The sequence below is a fragment of the Pyxicephalus adspersus genome, chromosome 12, assembly GCF_032062135.1.
Source record: "Pyxicephalus adspersus chromosome 12, UCB_Pads_2.0, whole genome shotgun sequence".
Classification (NCBI taxonomy): domain Eukaryota; kingdom Metazoa; phylum Chordata; class Amphibia; order Anura; family Pyxicephalidae; genus Pyxicephalus; species Pyxicephalus adspersus.
Window position 1 is genome coordinate 32,823,645 of NC_092869.1, and position 19,610 is coordinate 32,843,254.

At 37.8% G+C, this 19,610-nt stretch overlaps 1 protein-coding gene across 1 annotated transcript in view; it reads left to right on the forward strand.

Annotated features, from left to right (window-relative positions):
- Positions 1-19,610, forward strand: part of SYNE2 (spectrin repeat containing nuclear envelope protein 2) — a 202,439-nt gene that overhangs the window by 48,753 nt on the left and 134,076 nt on the right. Inside the window, exons 18-32 of the mRNA XM_072427657.1 lie at positions 686-826; positions 1,620-1,796; positions 2,633-2,791; positions 4,220-4,393; positions 4,610-4,744; positions 5,733-5,825; positions 8,058-8,137; positions 9,925-10,048; positions 10,695-10,852; positions 12,392-12,539; positions 12,808-13,449; positions 15,645-16,216; positions 17,859-18,029; positions 18,604-18,754; positions 19,447-19,605. Coding sequence (XP_072283758.1) covers positions 686-826; positions 1,620-1,796; positions 2,633-2,791; positions 4,220-4,393; positions 4,610-4,744; positions 5,733-5,825; positions 8,058-8,137; positions 9,925-10,048; positions 10,695-10,852; positions 12,392-12,539; positions 12,808-13,449; positions 15,645-16,216; positions 17,859-18,029; positions 18,604-18,754; positions 19,447-19,605 — 3,084 coding nt within the window. The remainder of the gene's footprint in view (positions 1-685; positions 827-1,619; positions 1,797-2,632; positions 2,792-4,219; positions 4,394-4,609; positions 4,745-5,732; positions 5,826-8,057; positions 8,138-9,924; positions 10,049-10,694; positions 10,853-12,391; positions 12,540-12,807; positions 13,450-15,644; positions 16,217-17,858; positions 18,030-18,603; positions 18,755-19,446; positions 19,606-19,610) is intronic.

Here is a 19,610-nt window from a genome sequence, read left to right on the forward strand (position 1 = left end):
TTTTTATATAATTTATGATTGGCACATGTATATGATCTGGTTGGCACATGTATATGATCTGGTTGGCACATATATTTGATCTTATTAAGGTATTTACATAATGTGTTTTGTACATAGTTATGATCAGGTGCTTTATACACGACACTTCATTGTAAAGCCTGAAATCTGTCTGGTTAGGCTCTGAAAGAAAGGGACTGCATGTTTGGGTCAATCTTGTAAAGTTTGGATAAATGTTTTGGTGTATTTTTTGCTAAATGTTGCATGACACTTTGAAACAGGTGAATCTTTGATAAGTATGGGTAAATCCTTAGGTAAATGTTTCAAAAGTGTGAATCTTTGATACTGGGATTCAACAACCGTTCCAAACACTCACCCAACAATTCAACGTTTCATTGTATCTTTGGGCGAAAAGTTGGGGAAATATCTAAAAAAGTTGTGTGAAACTTTGGCTGTAAAAGTTCAAGTAAATATTTGGTTAAAAAGTTGAGAGCAAGGTTGGGTGAATCTAAGGTTGAATCTTTTATTTGAAAAATGAGATATAAAATGTGTGAATATTTGCTTTATACTGAATTTACTACTAGGAGGATTGTTTGGAGCAATATTCTTTGTTTCCAGACTTTTTATCTCCCATGTCCTGTGTTCATATATTTGTGTTTGTACATGTGTGGGTTTTTATTATTTGTAGTTGAAGCTGTATGAGGGGCAGAAAAATGTGGGAAACGGCAGTCAAGTTAAAGAGAACCTGTCTGATGTCACAGATGGAGAATCTGCCAAACAGACTGAAGTTTCGACAGGAACTCTGAGATCTCAAATAAAGGCAATACAGGTCAGATATTTTCCTTATTGAGTAAATTCACCATCTTTAAGATCTGTGGGTGATCAGTAGATCTGGAGGTGTGGATGGCTTATATTTAAAGTGTTGGACCCAGAACTAGACAGGCGGTCAATCAGAAACATTTTATAAAACCCCTCATAACCTTTGAGGAACCCTAGAGTTCTTTAGAAACTTGGATGGGAATGGCTGATCCAATCAATTAAAAAACATTCATTGTATGGCTGCCCTAAGACTTGCTAACAAATGTTAAGAAACCCTGTATTGTGGCCCAACATTTTAGTAACCACCCCAAAAAACAGCTGGGTGGTTACTGAAAAGTGCTGGGTAGTGCACCCAGCTAAAAGGGTCCGGGGAGAACACTGCTGTTATTTGTCTACAGAGATAAGGACGTCATGGACCAGAACTGGCTAACAAAGTGGTCAGATTCCTATAAAGTTTCACAGGTCACAACATGAGGAAAGACAAAGATGTTTGGGTACATACAAGTGCTTATTGTCCTCACTGCTTCTAGATTGTTATTTAAAGAGTGAGATCTGATGGTGACCTTAAAGATTGGTGTAGGTAAATGGTTCTGTCCCCTGAAAGTCTGTCATCAGGGGGTAGTCAAAATGTCCAAGACACCAAGGATGCTGCAAACTGTAAACAATTGGGAACTGTACTAGGTGATTGTGTTGTATAGCATATTGTGGTGCAGTTTATCTCATGATACAAATGTTTGAAGTTCTTGAATTAGATTATATTCCAGGTAACAATACTGTAATGATGTCTGGTCACTGTGTTACAGACGAGTACAAGGAGCACAGCTGAGTCTGTACAAGCCTGCACTGACATTCTTAGCCATTTGGAGAAGCTGGAGAAATTAAACGAATCCATAAACATCTGGACTGGGGGTGCAGAACAACTCTTTACCACTGCTAACCTGCAAAATCCACTGGAGGATTCTGTGCTGGGCAACATTCAGGTAAATCATTCTACTTCCAGTAGTGCCAAAACAGCCAGTGCCTGTTTGAGGTTTTAGAATGCAGTCTAGTAATCAATGTTCGGTGTATTTTTGTTTTGTAAAATTACCTTGCACTTTCTGCATCATTATAATACTGCTGTGTTGGTGCCTCATGAACTGGCAGACCCATTAAATTTACTGCATTAAACAAAAGTACTGCAGGTGACATTTCTGGATTGAAAGTATTGAGTATTTCAGCTTATTTTTAGTCTAATATAATATTAAAATATTTTTTTTGCCCACAGTTGGGTTTAAAGCTAAGTTCCCCAGAACCATTATAGTTTCCCCGTTATTTTCAGGTCTCACCAGCATTGCATCATTTGCACAAGAGGATAAATAAGTGATTCAGTAGCATTGAAATTCCTGTATTTATATCCGCAAAGTACAGACTGTTGACATAAATTGAGGACATATATGGGAAATAATGGACTTTATGGCCCTGATTTATTAAAGTTCTCCAAGGCTGGAGAGAATACACTTTCACCAGTGAAGCAGGGTGGTCCAGAAAACCTGGAATGGATCTGGTCCAGAATTGAAAACATTTTCTAACAAATAGCTAATGACTTTTAGGAAATCCATTCCAGGTTTTCTGCATCACCCAGCTTAACTGATGAAAGTGTATTCTCTCCAGCCTTGGAGAACTTTATTAAATCAGGGCCTATATCCAGTCATATGTAGTAAAGCAATTTGGTATAGGAATATTAAATCTGATACAATTAAGACTAAGGATAAAATTCCATTCAATTACAGATTAAATATCTTTTTCATATGTTCTTATTGTCTTCTTATATCTCCAGGAATTTTATGAAGATGGGATTTCTCATCAAGAGCAACTGGCCGAATCTGAAATGACCATTCAGGCCGTGTCTCACCTAATCCTCAGTCATGAAGATTTGCATAATTTTAACATTGATGGCCTAAAGAGAAATCTGGTCCAAGCTCATGAGAAGGTTCAGGTACAGACTTCAGTTCAACAAAAAACAATGGGATTAGTTGTCCTAGGTTTGGGGAAATAATGAAAATATAAAACATCTTGAAAAAACATGACCTGTTGGGTATACTGCAAGACTATGAACCGTACTACTACATGCAAGTCAGGGTAAAACAAATGATTGGTGATGGTTTGAGTATTCTCCCCAAAATTCTTTTTTAGCTGGGAGGGAAAAAGCTGCAGGTGGGTGACGACCCCTTTATTGTGGCCCAAATATTCAGTAACCACCCAAAAACAACGTGGTTTCTAAAAAGTGCCGGGTGGTGTGCCCAGCTAAAAGTAGCTGGAGAGAACTCCGAGTTTGTTTGTATATCTGAACACAAGAATGTAATATTGGAGCAAACCAGTCCTTTGATGTAGGGGCTACCTTAAGATCTCTTTATTTTTTGCTGGGATTCCTGCCACTAACACAACTTTTGTCCTACAGTGGCAACACTCACCCAATGCAGTGTCTAGAGAAGTAGATTGGCCACTCTAGGACAGGGCTTTAAAACATCTCCCCGTCTTGTCATCTCAATAACATAGGGTAGAGATCAGTGCTCAACCCAGAAATTTTTGTAAGCTGGGTGGGAAGAAATTGTAGGCGGGTGGAAGCCCCTGTATTGTGACCAAACTCATCAGTAACCACCCAAAAACAGCCGGCTGGTTGCTGAAAAGTGCCGGGTGGTGCGCCCAGCTAAAAGGGTCTGGAGAGAACACTGGAGATGTTCTCAGGTCAAAAAAAAAAAAGCTGGATAGGGCTGTTTTTATTTCTTGTTCCACAAAGTGCCCATGAATCTGGCAATTCTGACATGGTCAACGCAATGGGTTTTTATTTGCATCAAACAGTTATAATATAATGCTTTCATATGGTATACTATATATTTAGCAGACGAGGAAGTAAAAAAGTGGGCTATTTGTAAGATTTAGATTAATTTTAAGTTTTAGAACAACAAATTGCTCAGTTGGGATCAACAGACCAAAAGCAATTTCAATTTTAGGGTTTACATAAACATTTTGGAATACTGCATTTGGCATCTTGCTTTTCACCTTGGTAAATAGGGCAGTGTTCAGACTGGCGCCGGGAACAGGATTTTTTGTAGAACCAGAATTTGAACATTTTACAGCAGGTGGTACTGAACCGTTCAATGGCACCTCTATTCACTCTGTATGGGCAGCTAGGGGTGAGAAGTTACATGTAGCATCCCATTGGAAGAAGTAAATCAGAGGAAGCGGTAACTGCACCTAGACCTCAGCACCATTCTAAAGATAAAGTCTAATTCAAACATGTTTTTGTAATAAATGAGCTGTTGTTCTTTATTCAAACTGTACTTTTGTGTAAAGTCATAATGTAACACAGCCAATGTTTTTTGAGTAAGATCCTAAAGTTATTAATTTAATTTATCTCATTCAGGAGTTGGTGTCCAGACTGGGATTTGTCCTTCACCCTCCAGAGAAACATTTGACTGATAAAGACATTAAGATTAATTTTGAGAGGTCAAAGCAGGACCTGGAAACCTATATAACAAGTGCAGTGACACTGCTAGGGGAGAAATTGACCCCAGAAGAGTTCATTTCACAGTATGAGGTTTGTATTTTTATTGTCATTCATTTTTTTGTATTTGACTACTGAAATGCATGATCCTAGAATTAATACCTTGCTGGATTTAGTAATGGTGTTTTGTGAGTTGCCTAGCACTAAATACATTTTAAAGCTCTGATATCCCAAACATTTTCATTGCTTTATAAATGGAATTTGTAGATTTATGGACTTTTTTTATTATATATGTGTGTTTCTTTTTAGAAATCTGTAGGCAAGTTCAGCATACAAAACCTTGAAACATTCCTGAAAGCAGCAGAACAAATGAGAACTATTTCATCTGATAAGGAGAAGCTGGCAGTAGATGAGATCAGAGCTGATCTACGTCACAGGTGGAAGGTAAGTACTGCTTTTTGCACATGCATATTGCTAACCTAACTTAGTGCTGAGCTCCATTACAATTACTAATAGTAATACTAATAGGATGGGAATTATAGGATGGACTATTGCCACCCTTTACCCTTTACAGATTGCTGAATGGTGAGGATGGAGCTTGGATTTCGGAGGGGGTTACTTACTTACATGGTAGGTTAGGTTGAAAAAAAAAGACATAAGTCCATCAAGTTCAACCACTAGGGAAATAAACATATCCCAGATATAAAACTCTATAAGACATAGTTGGTCCAGAGGAAGGCAAAAAACCCTGGTAAAACGGGAAATAAAAATCCTTCCTGATTCCATAAGGCAATCGGATGTTCCCTCTCTGCTATCTCTGCTATCTTTACAGTCTCTGCTATCTTTACTTTAAAGCCTTAATACCCAGTTATATTCTGTGCTTCTAGAAATCATCCAGCTTTTTATTAAAACAATCTACAGTAGTTGCTGAAACTACTTCCTGAGGGAGCCGATTCCACATTTTCGCAGACCTTACAGTGGAGAATCCCTTCCTTATCGAAGCTTAAACTCTTTTCCCTCCAGATGCGAAAAGTGCCCTCTTGTTCTTTGTAATGATCTCAAAGTAAATAGCACTTATTTGGCGGGTTGCAAAGTTGGGAACTTTCTCAAACTGGTCTGGAGGCTCTGACTGATGAATTCAATTACAGTGCTGCCATAAGTTCTGACCGGCCGGCTAATTAGCCAAGCCACAGGGTAGAGTAGTGATGTTATCCTAAATGCTGCCCATTTGTTGCTCAAATCTTGTAACCTCTGGCATTAAAATGCCCACATAGTCAAAATTTACAATATGGCTATAATAATGAATACAGAGCTACCCTAAGCGTTATATCCAGCCCATATCTACATTATAAAAATTGTGAGCCATCTTGGGCAAACAGCATGTGGCTTGCCATGTGTTTTCTTTCATCATTTTATGTTCCTTCTTTTCCAGGTTGTTCGTGATGAACTGGAGTCTTATGTCAGTGCATTAAAACAACTTCAAAAGCAAAGATTTGACCATCAGTCCTGTAAACCAAAGACAAAGGTATGGAAACAGAATGATAATATTTAGCTGTATATAGAACTCAGCAGCGTGAAGTAATATTGTTTTAGTTAGAGGTTATCTAAAGGGTTTAGATCAGGGGTGTCAAACTCTGGCCTGCAACGCCCTTTTTTTTTGGCCCCCAAAGGAATCCTAAATATGCATTGCATCTGGGCCACCACTGCATTGAAATAGCGTGGCTACTACAATTCCTGGCATCACTTGCGTCTATAGAGCAGTCGACCTCTCTGCCTATGCGTGGCCCCACATTGGACTGTTTTAAAGACGCAGAGAATTGTCGTAGCAGTGCTATTTCAGTGAAGAGGGAGTTCCAGATACTCATAACATTAGGCCCCCCATTTGACTGTTTTCTTGATGCAGGAAATAGTAGTAGCGGTGCTATTTTAGTTTCAAGTTTGGCCCGCAACTTTGTCTAAGTTTTTAACTTTGGCCCACTGTGTATTTGAGCTTAACAACCCTGGTTTAGATGGAAAAACATGATACAAAATAAAGATTTTTACCATACATACTTGAGAATAACCCTTAACCTCGATTTTTACCTGAAATTACAGGAAGATGTGTTGACCTGAGTATAAACCCAAGGAACAGAATGCAACCATCACTGCTAACATTCAATACAGTAATAAAAAAAAATGCTAATAGAATTAAGAGGAATAAAAACATCCATGGTGTGTTATTTTTAAAACATTTATTTAAAAGGGAGAAAATAAAATCACAAGTTTATTCTGTTTATCCTATTTAGGTTCCTAGGTCACTTGGTTTAATATTTTTCTGGGTCACTTAGGTTCCTAGGTCACTTGCTCTTAAATGATCTTTTCTTCATTGTTGGCCACCAGTAGATGGAGTTTTATCCACATGTAAAGTGTGTAACACACTTTAATAATGTCAAAACTAGCAAGAGTTTGTTACACACTTTACATGAAGACATGGCGTCATCTACGGGTGTGGCCCGGGTATAAAACGAGATTCTTTTTCTAATGACATTTTTTTTGGAGGGTGGATCTTGGTTTATTCTTGAGTATGTTCAGTAATTATTTCCTTTCCTATAGCTCTTGGATTTGGAACCTGCACTTCTCAATTACAATTCCACTGTGTATGTAAGCATGTAACTTGTGTGTTAATTCTTCCAGTATGAAGCTATGAAAACATCTGGGGAAAAAAACTTTTATTAAAATCATAGTCGACCAAAAACATTTTTTTCAGTGTTGACAACTAATCCCAACATCTTTTGTTTAGCAGTAGTTGGAAACCAGTGCCATTTCATAAACATATTTCAATATCCTTCACATCTCTGGCACCGAAATAGTACATCCAGACAGTTTGCATACTGTGTGTTCCCTGCTTAGTTTTCTAGGACTGTTTAAATCTAACATTCACCTCCCAATGATCTTAGTGAAATATTTGGCTTTGTTTGGTTAACTGAGTCTGTCATAGATCAGCTTTGATCTACACAAAAGATCTTAGACATTGAGTCAAAGCAAGCAGCCTCCTCTGAGGTTAGTTTGTTATTTGGGAATCATTCTTGGCGGTTAGTGGAACAGTTTGCAACAGTGTGATGCTGCTGAGTTTCTATGAAGTCTAAAAAATATCAGATGACAGAATGATTCTTACATATCACAGGGTATCATACATGTATGGTAACACAATAGCCAATTATCATGGCTTGGTGTTAATAAAGGATACGATGATGTCTCTTCCTTTGTCCCCGTTGTAGTCCACTGACTCATTTGTGTAGCTAGTATAGCATCCATGTACTTTTGTATTTCTGAACTCGTTAGCTTTTCTCTTTCTTTTTGCTTCAATTAAAATCATCCTAAAGTCTGTGACAGCTTTTAGTATTTAAATTACAAGCTAACTGCTTATAGACCAAGTGGGTTATTTGCTGTTTGCAGGAATCCCTCCTGGTGCTATTTTCATTACTCTTTTCGTTATTCATTCCCATATATAAATTTCTACTCATGTAAAGATGGGACAGTATCTTTAGGTTTTATTCTGATTTTTCAGTCCCCAGTGTGCATCTTTTTGCTGGTCCCCAGGAACACAGGCCATCGATGAAGACAGATGGTCTCAAGCATGGTGCATCTTCTGGGTTTACTACAGGAGGAGAGCCTGAGTTGTGTTTATAAACTTTAAGGAGGAGAGCAATTTCTTTAAATGAAGAAAGAATGTATATTCAACAAGTTGAAGTTGTTACATTTATTTTCCTTTTAATAGATTTTGGAAGCTGTACACCAGAATGGAGGTCGAATTCCAGAAAAGACAAAAGGCCCTACCCTATACAAGCAGCTGCAAATGTAAGCTCCTAGAGGTGGAGATGAACAATGTAGCCACGCACAAAATCTGTGAACAGTAACAAATTATAAACATGTCATTTTAATTGCACTATTTTAATGAACTAATACTTAAAATATTATTCTTACAAATCAAGCCTAACACAACCATTTAAGCATCAACATCGCAATACAGATAGTACCCGGGTTACATACGAGTTAGGCACTGTAGGTTTGTTCTTAAGTTGAAGTTCAACATAATATTGAGTTGATGTTGATGAAGAGGATGAAGAGGGTGAAGATGATCTCTTCTGCACAGCACTGTACAGTACACACTATTACAGAAGGAAGGCACTACTCGTCACCACATCTGGTGTACTGTACTGTACTGAGAGACAACTTCCTGCTATGTATCTACAGCGCAATCAGGCTTCCTATTGGGAATGATTCGGGGCAGAGGGAAATGTTCACTACCTGCCCACCACACAGTCCCTTCCAAGGCTGTGTGGTGGGCGGGCAGCGAATCTCCCCCTCCGCCCCATCCAGCGTCCGTCCAGCCTCTGTCCAGTCAGGAGCAGTAGCTGCAGGGCGGGGTGGGGTGGGCGGGCAGGCCCTATAAAGCCTGCACACGAGCAAGCAGGTATGCCCCGTTTGTATCTAGGAGTTGTCCGTATGTTGGATGTCCTTATTTCGGGGACTGCCTATATAAATAACTAGGATATATAATCCATTCAAATTCTATTATCATGTTGATTCTTACACAGAAGAAATGTGGGTAAGTTCTGTTGTTGGATCGAATCTACCTGACAATTCCACTGCATGAGGCTGCCCAAAAGCTATTGGGTCATAGAAGGGACATCGTTTAGGAAATTGTGAAGAATATTAATTTAAAGTTCAAGGAGTTACCCACAAATACTCTTCTTAAAAGAACACTAATGACTTTTTAGAGTTGATTTTAGAGTCAATTGATATGTTTTTAGTAGTAAGGAACAAGAATACAAAATCAAGAACAACAATACAAAATCAACATTCCTAGAAAATTGTCATCTACAGTTTATCATTTATGTACCTAAAGTTCTGCAGTGTTGTATTGTCTCAAACTGCCTTGTCTGTAAGACCATGGGCATGTGCCAAAGGGCTTTTGTTTGCATGAAATGGGTTTTGCGTTGCTATACAGGACTATGGAATTGCGAAACGGACTTGAAACAGATGAAACGCAGGACAAAAGAAGGGCAGCCGATCCTGTCCATAAATTCGGAATGATCAAAATTTAGAAGTTTCTCAAACTTTTGTTAAACTGATTCCATTGACACAAGCCAGAAGACTATCAACACAGGCCATATGACTACCCATGACTATGAACTTTGTAAAGTGCTGCCAAATATGTCAGTGCTTTATAAATACCAGATGATAATAAGCTAGCTATATAGTGCAATCTCCTTTAGAGTAGGAATAATCCTATATTGCAAGGAACTGTCTGATTGGATATATATTGAAGGTGTATGGAGCTGTCACGTTCTTTGATTGTTACCCAACCAATCTTGAAAAGGGAAACTAGTATCCAACTTATGTGGTCAGTTTTTAAAGTACAGATTTATTTCACTGTATCATTCTGTTTGCTTATTTCCAAAAAGCAGTACAATGTCTAGTCAATATCATATCATATCAGTTTCCAGTCAAGATCAATGTATAGGTAATTCTGATCGGATGCATTTAATACCAAAGCGTTGCCTATTGCATTGTTTGTTATATAATCCTGTCCATTTTTCCCAGATGCCATTATTCTAAAATTCTGCATATAATTTTATTAGATATGAAGCACAGAAGAAGGACCTTGAACATGTACTTCAAAGATCAAGAGAGATACTTGATGCTAAGAGCCTACAAGAGGCTCAGGATGTTAATGAACTTCAAAGCAGACGTCAAGAGCTTCAGGTAGAAGATGCTGTTTTTTTGCTCCGGGGCTTAGTCCAGGCTCTATTTCACTATGGAAATCCTAAATCTCCCAATAAAACAGGCTGATGTGACTGAACCTTATAGGAAAACATTTCATAGCTGGGGTTCAGCATTGGTTAGCCTCCCACACTTGGCACTTAGACCCCAAGCAACCAAGCATCAGTCTCCAGCAATGTCATCCGGGGATAGATCTGCCACTTTGTGTGCAGCTTGCGTCAATACTAATTGTGGTCTGCAATAAATATTAGGATGGTGGCAGGGAATTAAAATGTATGGGCATTGCTGGGTGTCTTGCTAACTGGTTCACGTTACGATGGAATAGATGGAAGCCGAATTGCACAAAGATTTAAGACAAAAATTCATATTCTTCATTTCTCAGAAAATGTTATGAATAGGGCAATGGTTATCCCCAGTAGACAACCTGAGTCTTTCCTAAAACAGTAAAATTGAAGGTGATGTTAGTCCGATATATATTTGTTATTCTGTGAATGTCAGTATAGTTTATAACAAGATAATACCTCCATCTGTAATAGACTCTTGTACTAGTCATTGTCTCTAACTTGGTTTTAAAAATGTAACCATTTCAAAGATAAAGGAAAAGCGTATTTATATATTTAAATTTTAGGCTTTACAGGCCCAGCTAAACAAAAACTGGAAACGATTGGAGTCCACATCATGTGCAGTAGAGAAACTTATGAAGGGAGATGAGAAGATAAACTGCACTGAAACAAGATCTGCACTTCAGTCTGGAATTAAAGCGGTTACTGAGGAAATAAACAACAGGTCTGTACAAAAAAAATATGTATATATATATATATATATATATATATATATATATAATCTTTTCATGAGATACTGTTTATAGATGATCTGGTTGCATAGATATAGACCTGTGCTTGACTTCAGATTGAGCTGAACAAAACAAGCCTGATATTATTGGCTGTGCAAAATGGTACAGCGCAACAATTTAAACCAGAATATCTTGCCGTATGTTAGGTTGAATTGTATATTTATCCAAGCACTATTTTATTGAATATATTATGTTCAAAAAATCAAACACTTTGCTAAGGGCTATTGAAAATAGGGGAAAGGGGTATAGGAAAAAACAGGCATTTAGTAGGCGTAGATATAAAAAAAAATTTTTTGAATTTATTCTTGATTTAAGTCATGACCCTATTAATAACATAGACCTCCCATGCTAGTGGTGATACAAAAAAACATACAGTATTGAAAATGAATGATACAAAATCAATATATTATCGTCTTAACATTCTTACATCGATATTGTTTTGGTAGGTATCCTAATCACCCGACACGTTTGGCCCTAAGGCTTCTTCAAGGGATTTTTTAATTTCAAATTAATAATATTGACATGAAATTTGGTATATAGAAAGGACAAATGGAGATATTAATATCAGGGCATCCCTGTAATATGGACAAAATGTCTAGAAATGGTAACAGGTATTCTTTATTTGGTTACTAGGTTTTAAATATCATCCATAAGGAGGAAGTATTGTGTTTTCTGAAAGGTGTAAATAAAAGAGCAGAAGGTTGAAAAGTCCCTCAACGAATAGTTTTGAACTTTTAGGATTGTTTAGGGATTGTTTGTTGGAGATAGGTGACGTACTGAATAGATAGCAGTTGGGAGCATCAAAGACTTCCACATAAGTTATCTAAATGAAAAATAGTATCAACTATCGAAAGGTATTTGACGTGGAACCCAGGAAGCAAAGGTATGAGGCTATCATCTTTCAATTAATATTGCATGGAGGAACAGGGTAAAAAGCATAAAGTGGAACTTGTTTTTAGAGGTTGGTATCGTTGGTATATAGTGGGTGGTTGAGTTTGATTCTGGGTGACAAAGGACTTTTCAACCTTCTGCTCTCTTATTTACACCTTTCAGAAGACACATTACTTCCTCCTTTTGGATGATATTTAAAACGCAGTAGCATTCTAACCAAAAAAAGAATACCTGTTACCACTGACACCAATGATCTCTTTGGCTATTTTTAAGGTTGTTAATCTTTCCACTGGCCCAACGATGTAAGAGGCATTCTTCCCATTGACCACCAGACTAATGCACCAAAAAATAGACTTATAAATTTTAACAGACCTAAACGGTATTTTAAGGGTTACCCAATGTTAAATAGCTTGAGAATTAATGAAAGTTGATAAAAAAAAAGTTTCAATTTGTGGGAAGAATGTGTCATCAATGCACCATGCTTTCAAAGGTTTCATCTTCAGAATTTAATTTTAAATATTCTAATAAAAAACTTGCAGGGTCATCTAGTGATTTAACATTAAATTTTTGTTTTTGACCAGGATTCAGTCGCTAAGTACTACAATAAATGTTCTGCTGCCTATTGAGCAAGAAGTGTCTGTTCTGTGTGAATCAAACCTGCAGACTCCAGTGCAGGACATGGAGAAGTTCACCATCTCTAGTATTGGTTCAGTGTGTCAGGATCTCCAGGTAAATATATTTCGATTTTTTTTTTTTTTTTTTTAGTTATTTTTAACCTTATTGTGCCTTGGTAATTACACAGGCTATTACCATGTGTTCAAACTTCCACTTCAAAATGACTATTGCTTCCAGCAGCATGGAAGGTCAATAAAACGGGGTTTAGGTGGGGTTTTCTCTTGACCCTATTGGGGAGATTTTACTTCCTATATATGATTCTTTTAAATATGTATGAAAATAATTTTCATAAAGTTTACAAATCTTATTTTATTATTTGTAGGAGTTTCAGAGTTCTGTAAAAGATCAGATTCAGCAATGTGATATTCTAGAAACAGCTTCTGAGATTGTTGACCCAGCAAGTCCTGTTGATGCCCAAGCTGTCCAGTCTATTGTGCAACAATACAAAATTCAACTAGAAGCAACAAGTGAAGCCACGAAAGAACGAGAGGCTCTTCTGAATGACCTGGAGACATTTTTCTCTTCTCTGGAAACAACTAAGTGGTCCATTCAGATAGTAGCTGCTGTAAATGACACAGACAGAACTGTCATTCTGCAAAAGAGGAGGAATATTGAGTTGCTAGAGAATAAAGTTCGTAATTTAAGGATAAAGGCTAAAAAGCTTGATGACCACCTGGTACCAACAGGAATCTATTTAGAAGATCCAGAACATGGCAGAGAGTTGACCTGCCAAATGTTGGTTGATAGATTCTTTGAAAAGATAGAAATGGCCAAGCAAGCTGTTTTACAGGAATTAAGTAACTTGGACACGCAGGATTCTGCCATACAATCACTAAATGGGGCACTAAAGAGTCATTTGCCATCTGATGATGATGTAACTTCAGGAATTATTGATCAGTATGAGGAGCAGAAAATGGAGGCCTTCACAGCATCTAAAATTGATTCCGTTTTGCAGGAAATAAAGGTAAGGGCACAACATTTGATTAGCTCCTGGTAGGTGGTTGTACGCATCCCTGGGACTGTGAATAAATAAATACAATTATTGGTAGCATATATGTTAACGCCAGCACATAAACAGATTGGTTTCTTGTCCTGCTACTGGCTGGCCCTGGTGTACAAGTGTCTGACACCCAGGTCTATATTCAAGAATGTACTGCCCATGGCACTGCATATTAATGATGCCCCTACTTGAGAATTGCTGAGCCTAAAACTTTGCTTGGGCGTTGTGTTGGAAAAAATGATGACATTGCCAAAGTGTGTGTGTCCAGTAAGAATGATGTGCAGATATTACCAATGATATGGGCAATGCTAATACTCACAAGAACTGGAATGAAGAGGTCAGGTACAATGACTTAACAGTTTCTCAAGCGATATTCTTGGCTCCCTTCAGCGTCCCCACCTGCTCTTCTGGATGGAGTTGTTATAGAAGGTTGATGTAGGTGTCACATATTGGATGGAGAAGTCACAGGCAGGATAGGGGACTCACAGCCAGGATGGTGAGGTCAGCCAGGACAGATTGATTACAGCAAGCATGGAGAGGCACAGCCACAATAGAGGAGTTAAAGCCAGAATGGAAAGGTTAGGGAAGAGACAAGTACCTTGGCTACCAGAGCTCAGCCCCAGACCCATGGTGGTGCAGAATAGAAATAATCAATGATGGACAGCGCACCAGGCTCCAGCACACACCTGACAATGGCTACTCGTTCCTAAATTCCAGGTCCTCTTCTGGATGAAGTAAAACCAGAATAGGTCAGCTATGGGGCTGTTCCCATTGGTACCAGATCAGGCCATTACCTTTGTATCATTCGATTCCCTCTGACTATGGTCCGCCATTACCCCATCAGGCATATTATGCTTGCTTTATGAGTAATCTGGCTCTACGGAAGAGGGTGGGCACTGAGTACCTGTCAAGTAGAATTGATTTCTTACCAAAGATTGAAGTATCTGTTTTTAGTGGACTGACTTTCATATCCCTGGTAATTAACATTGTCCAATAGCTCCTAATATTATTGTCCAAGACAAACATTAAACTGCCACTTCATGTCAACTTTGGCCAAATTTGCATTTTTTAAAAATGGGGAGTGAGAACTCACTTGGACCACATGCATAGTCAGATGTTGATACTATTAAAATTGGTAATTTCCATCTAAACAGTTAGGTATTAGATTGATAAAATCAGCTGCTGCTAAGAGTTTCCATATAATACCATAACAGTGAAGTTCCCATAGTTTCCATATTTTCATTACCTGTTAGTCATGCCAATAGATACTAATTTTACTTTCCTGCCACAGAGTGATAATACTGTTTGTATTGGGGGAAGTCACAGCAGTATTGTCACCATAAGGCCATGCAGTTTTACATGGATTACCACCGTTTTTTATCTCTTGGTAAAAAGGTACAGTGGTACCCTTGGTCCTTAATTCGTTCCAGATTCTTGGACTTATACCAAACAGGACTTATACCAAACAAATTTTTCCCATAGGAAATAAAAGGAAAATGATTAATCCGTTACCATGAAAACAAAATCCTATTGTTATTGGCATATTATTCGTTGATGGGGTTGTATAAAATAATTTAAACACTGCCTAATACTAAAGTACATAAATACAAAAGCAATTAGATGAAATAAATGAAAATTTAACCTCAGTTTGCTTTGCTGAGAAGAGTCGAGTGCCTACTAGGATGGTGCCGAGAAGGGAGGAGGAGGAGATGTTCCATAATTCACAGAGAAATATAGCGCAGGTTGTTCACTGAATGGTAGCAACTGGCGTACTGACACTCGTGGGCACTCGTGGCTTTGTCTTGAGAGAGGTAAATAAGGGTAACGCTCAGTGGTATGACTCATTTTGACCCATACAAGTTCTAGCAAAAAGGTTGAATACCGAGCAAAGTTATTTGTGTCCAAACAGTACTTATACCAAGTTGGACTTATTCCAAAGCGGACCACTGTATAAGCCAGGCGAATAAAAGTTGATTGCAAACACCCCCAACAATAGTAAATGGTTTCTTTCAACCTTCAAAACTGGACAGATTGGATCGAAGGTAGAGAAAAATATATAAATAAATAGGTATAAAATAATAAAGTAAATCATGTTTGGAATACCTTAACTACAGGCATTAACCCTGTACATTTACCAGAATATACATTTTGTCTTTCAGGAGGTTCAGAATACCTTTGAAAATGAGATCCAGCAGTGTGACAGTTTGGCTCTGTCAGGCACCGAACCGTCCTTACATCAATATAAACAGGAAATGCAAGCCACAAATGAGGTCATCAGAAAACGTGAAGCTACCCTCAAAGCTCTGAAGGATTTTCTTTCTTCTGTTAAAGCAGCCAAAGCTTCAATGGAAACTGAATCCACAATCTTGGTTATGGATAGGGAAACCTTGTTACAAAAGCAGAGGAAACTGGAAGAACTTGAAAAAGACATTTACTGCCTTGGTCAGGTGGCTGAAAAACTCGACGATGACCTGCAATCATCTGAGATCATACTGGAAGATCCAGAACATGGAGGAGTAACCTCATGTCAGAAAATGATTAGCGTGTTCTTTGACAAGCTAGAAAATGCCCAGCAAGCTGTTCAAAGGGATCTCCAAAGCTTGCAAGAGAGAGAAGTGCTGGAGAAACTAAATAGCAGGCAAAGAGCCCTGTGCAAACATATTGAAGATATTCAGGATCAAGTTGATAAACTCGGTCTTCGTGATCCAACTATTCACGCTGTCCAACAAAGGTATTTAATGTAGGAATATGAAAAATTACATAGGTATTATTTTTACTGTATTCTTAATTTTGTCCCGTTTTACAGACGGAGGCAAAGTTTAAATCCATTTGTCAGCTGTTTACTATCCTAAATTCTAAAAAAGAACCATTTTATCATGATGTCATTGTTAGCCTTTTTTCTGAATACAAAAGTCAAACCTTATTTTTTACCTGAATGCTTAAAGGTCTTTGAAAGGGGGTATGGGGTAAACAGGAGAAATGTCATGGGGTAAGTAGCTGGGGAGCATGTTACAATAAAATAGTTTTCCAGTATTGAGAATCTCTTACTGTGTATTGAAGTACAAAAGTGACCTGCAGTTCCTTTAAAGCGGAAGTAAACCCAAAACAAACAAATCACAATTACAAACAATCTCGCATGAGCAGTTTATCGGAAGGTTTCTTCCATTGGGTCCCACGTCGTCCCGATATCTGTCTTCGGCCCGGCGCAGAGGGAGGGCCAGTTGACGACATCTTCTTCCGGGTTCTTCTTCCTGCGTCACCTGATCTCGCACTGCGCAGATTGTAGATTGGGTGACGAAGATTGGGGAAAATATTTCCGATCTCACTGTGCATGCGTGAGGTCGACAATTTTTTTTCCTTTGATGAAAAGGCTCCTTCTGTGCATGCCAGGTTGCAGCCAAGAGCCTCCCAGGATGCGTGACGTAGGTACCACAGGAGGTTCTGCGCTCCTATTAATTCTTAAGAATTAAAGGGGAGTGCTGCACCTTTTTTTTTTTTTTTTTTTGCACTTAAAAAAAAAAACTTAATAAAAAGGGGTTTCTACCCTTTTTTGTAAAGTAAAAATTCAGAGTTTAGGTATACTTTTAAGCACCGATGAACAGTGTCTGTTTGTCAAAGCCATTCAAGCCAATCCCTAATTATGTTGAATTACTCAAATTCATCGACAGTAATTGAAATGAACATATTCTTTAGCAATTGTGCACATAGACATTTGGCATTTGAGTTGTTTGGCTTGGACACTTAGCATCTAATGCAATGTGAATGTAAAAACATAATAAAGAAGCTGGAAATAATTGAGTACTTAATCAAAGCCAGAATAGTTACAGGGCATTGTCTTGGAAAGGGGTCATGGGGTAAACAGCTGGGATACTTGTAAAACTCACATGAAAATAATTTTACAAAATGGATAATCTCTTACAGCTCTATTATCAATATAAATTTGGTCATTAAATCAATTTCAGACAATCCACAATTGTGTTGAATTACTACATTCAGTGTGCATGGACATTTGGCCCTGTAGTTCCCAGTTCTTGCCTGTGAAATGTATATTCATGAAGAAGAGGAAAAAGGAAGGTAGTAGACCTAACATACCATCTGTCTTAGTGTGACAATGCTGTTCCTTTGTAGATACATCATTACTGTATATAAGTAATCCTTTGTGGGAAGTGTTTTGGTGTCGGGAACACAAAGTGAATATACAAGAAAAATGCATGGAAAAAAAACTAATGCAGCAACCACATCTAAAAACTTATAAGCTGCAATTTATTGTTTATAAGATGTAACTATTAAAAGAGCATTAATGATGTATTAGCAATATTACTTGGCATGGAAAATTTGAACATATTCATTAATTAGTATTGTTTTCAAACTAGAATGAAATCTTTGGCACAGCTGGAGAAGAAGCTGGAAACTTTCATGAATGAGAAGATTTCCATTTCTGATGGATTCCTGGCACTTTCTCAAACTGCACGCTCCGTGGATTTTGGTGGATCTGAACAGTGTGAGATGCTATGGGAAGATGCAATGCAGAATATCACTCACAGGTAGGAAAATACAGTACCTAGTTTAGTGGAGTGAACATAAAAACCCAAACAGAAATCATTGGGACTGACTTATTAAAGCTCTCCAAGGCTGGAGAGGATACACTTTCATCAGTGAAGCTGGGTAATCCAGCAAGCCTGGAATGGATCTGGTACAGGATTGAAAACAATTTCTAACAGTTAGCAAATTACTTTTAAGAAATCCATTCTAGGTTTGCTCGATCACCCAGTTTCACTGGTGAAATTGTATCCTCTCCAGCCTTGGAAAGCTTTAATATATCAGGCTCAATGTCTTAATGTCACCCACAATTGTTCTATTGTGCCATTTCAAGTGCCATATATATTCCTGAATAGAAACCAGGGATGCCTCTTGTCTTAGAACTTGTCATAGAACATAGAAAAATCAACAAATCAAAAGAACAGATAGAACAGGATTCGTTCTTATGTAACTGTACTACCGTTTCGTTACTCTTTTAAATGCCCTCATCTTCCTTTTTTTGTTTTTTTATTGCATATTACTTGCAAATGTTTGCTATGCAACTAACTTTCCAATAAATAAACTCAATTTTTTTTTTAGTAAGGAGCAATGCGAGGTTGTGATAGAACTCCTCCGCAGGTTTCAGAGTTACAAGAAAGATCTTGCTTCGCTCATTCAGAAAGCAGAGACAATAATGACTGGTCAGTCATCCTACATGGGAAAAGAAAACCTTCAGAAGACCATGAAAAAGGTAATTTGACATTTGACCCTATAAGGGAATTCTCTCAGAATAAGGGCACCCCATGAAGGAATTCTCATCTCCAATGTACTGTATATGTTATGAGTTTCTTATACCCTCTGTTTTACATGATACAGTGGTGCAAAGTGTCCAACAGTTGGTCGGAACAAAAGTTAGAAAGTAGAGTAAGCAGATCAATGGTCAGGTCAGGTGCAGAATCAGTATATATTACATTTTAGACAGGTATATAAAGCTATGGAAGGAGAACACAGCAATGTTCGATTATGAGCTCCCTTAGTATAACCTTCCTTTAAGATAAATTTGTATTAGCAAACAAAATGTGTTATCTGGCTGAAAAAAATTAATAAATAAAAATGTTATATCATTGTGTATAGGCAACCCTAGTATGGGGACCTTAAAATGAAATGTATGTAATGTGTAACCCCTTAAACATGACCCACTCTACACATTTACATTTTTTGGCCATCCCAAACATGCAAAATATTCTGGCCCCAACTTTTTGTTAAGATCTTGCTTGAAATGTCCTAATATCAGTACTTCATTAGATGAAATCATTCACAACACCTTGATGAATTTTGGGTCTTGTATATGTTTGTAAATGTATACAATTCAGATATCTCCTTTTGCTATCAATAAAACAGAGTTTTAATATTGTGCCTTATATTATGTGTTTTTCTCTTCAGGTTAAAGCTGTTAAACGGGAGTTTGATGATCACTCGGAAGATGTTGACGAGATAAGCAGCATCTGCAAGAAGTTACAGTCTCAGATCAAGCAGATCAAAAGCTTTGAAGAATCTCCGTTCCAGACTGAGGCCAATGCAATTATTGATAAGTGGTTGGATGTAGG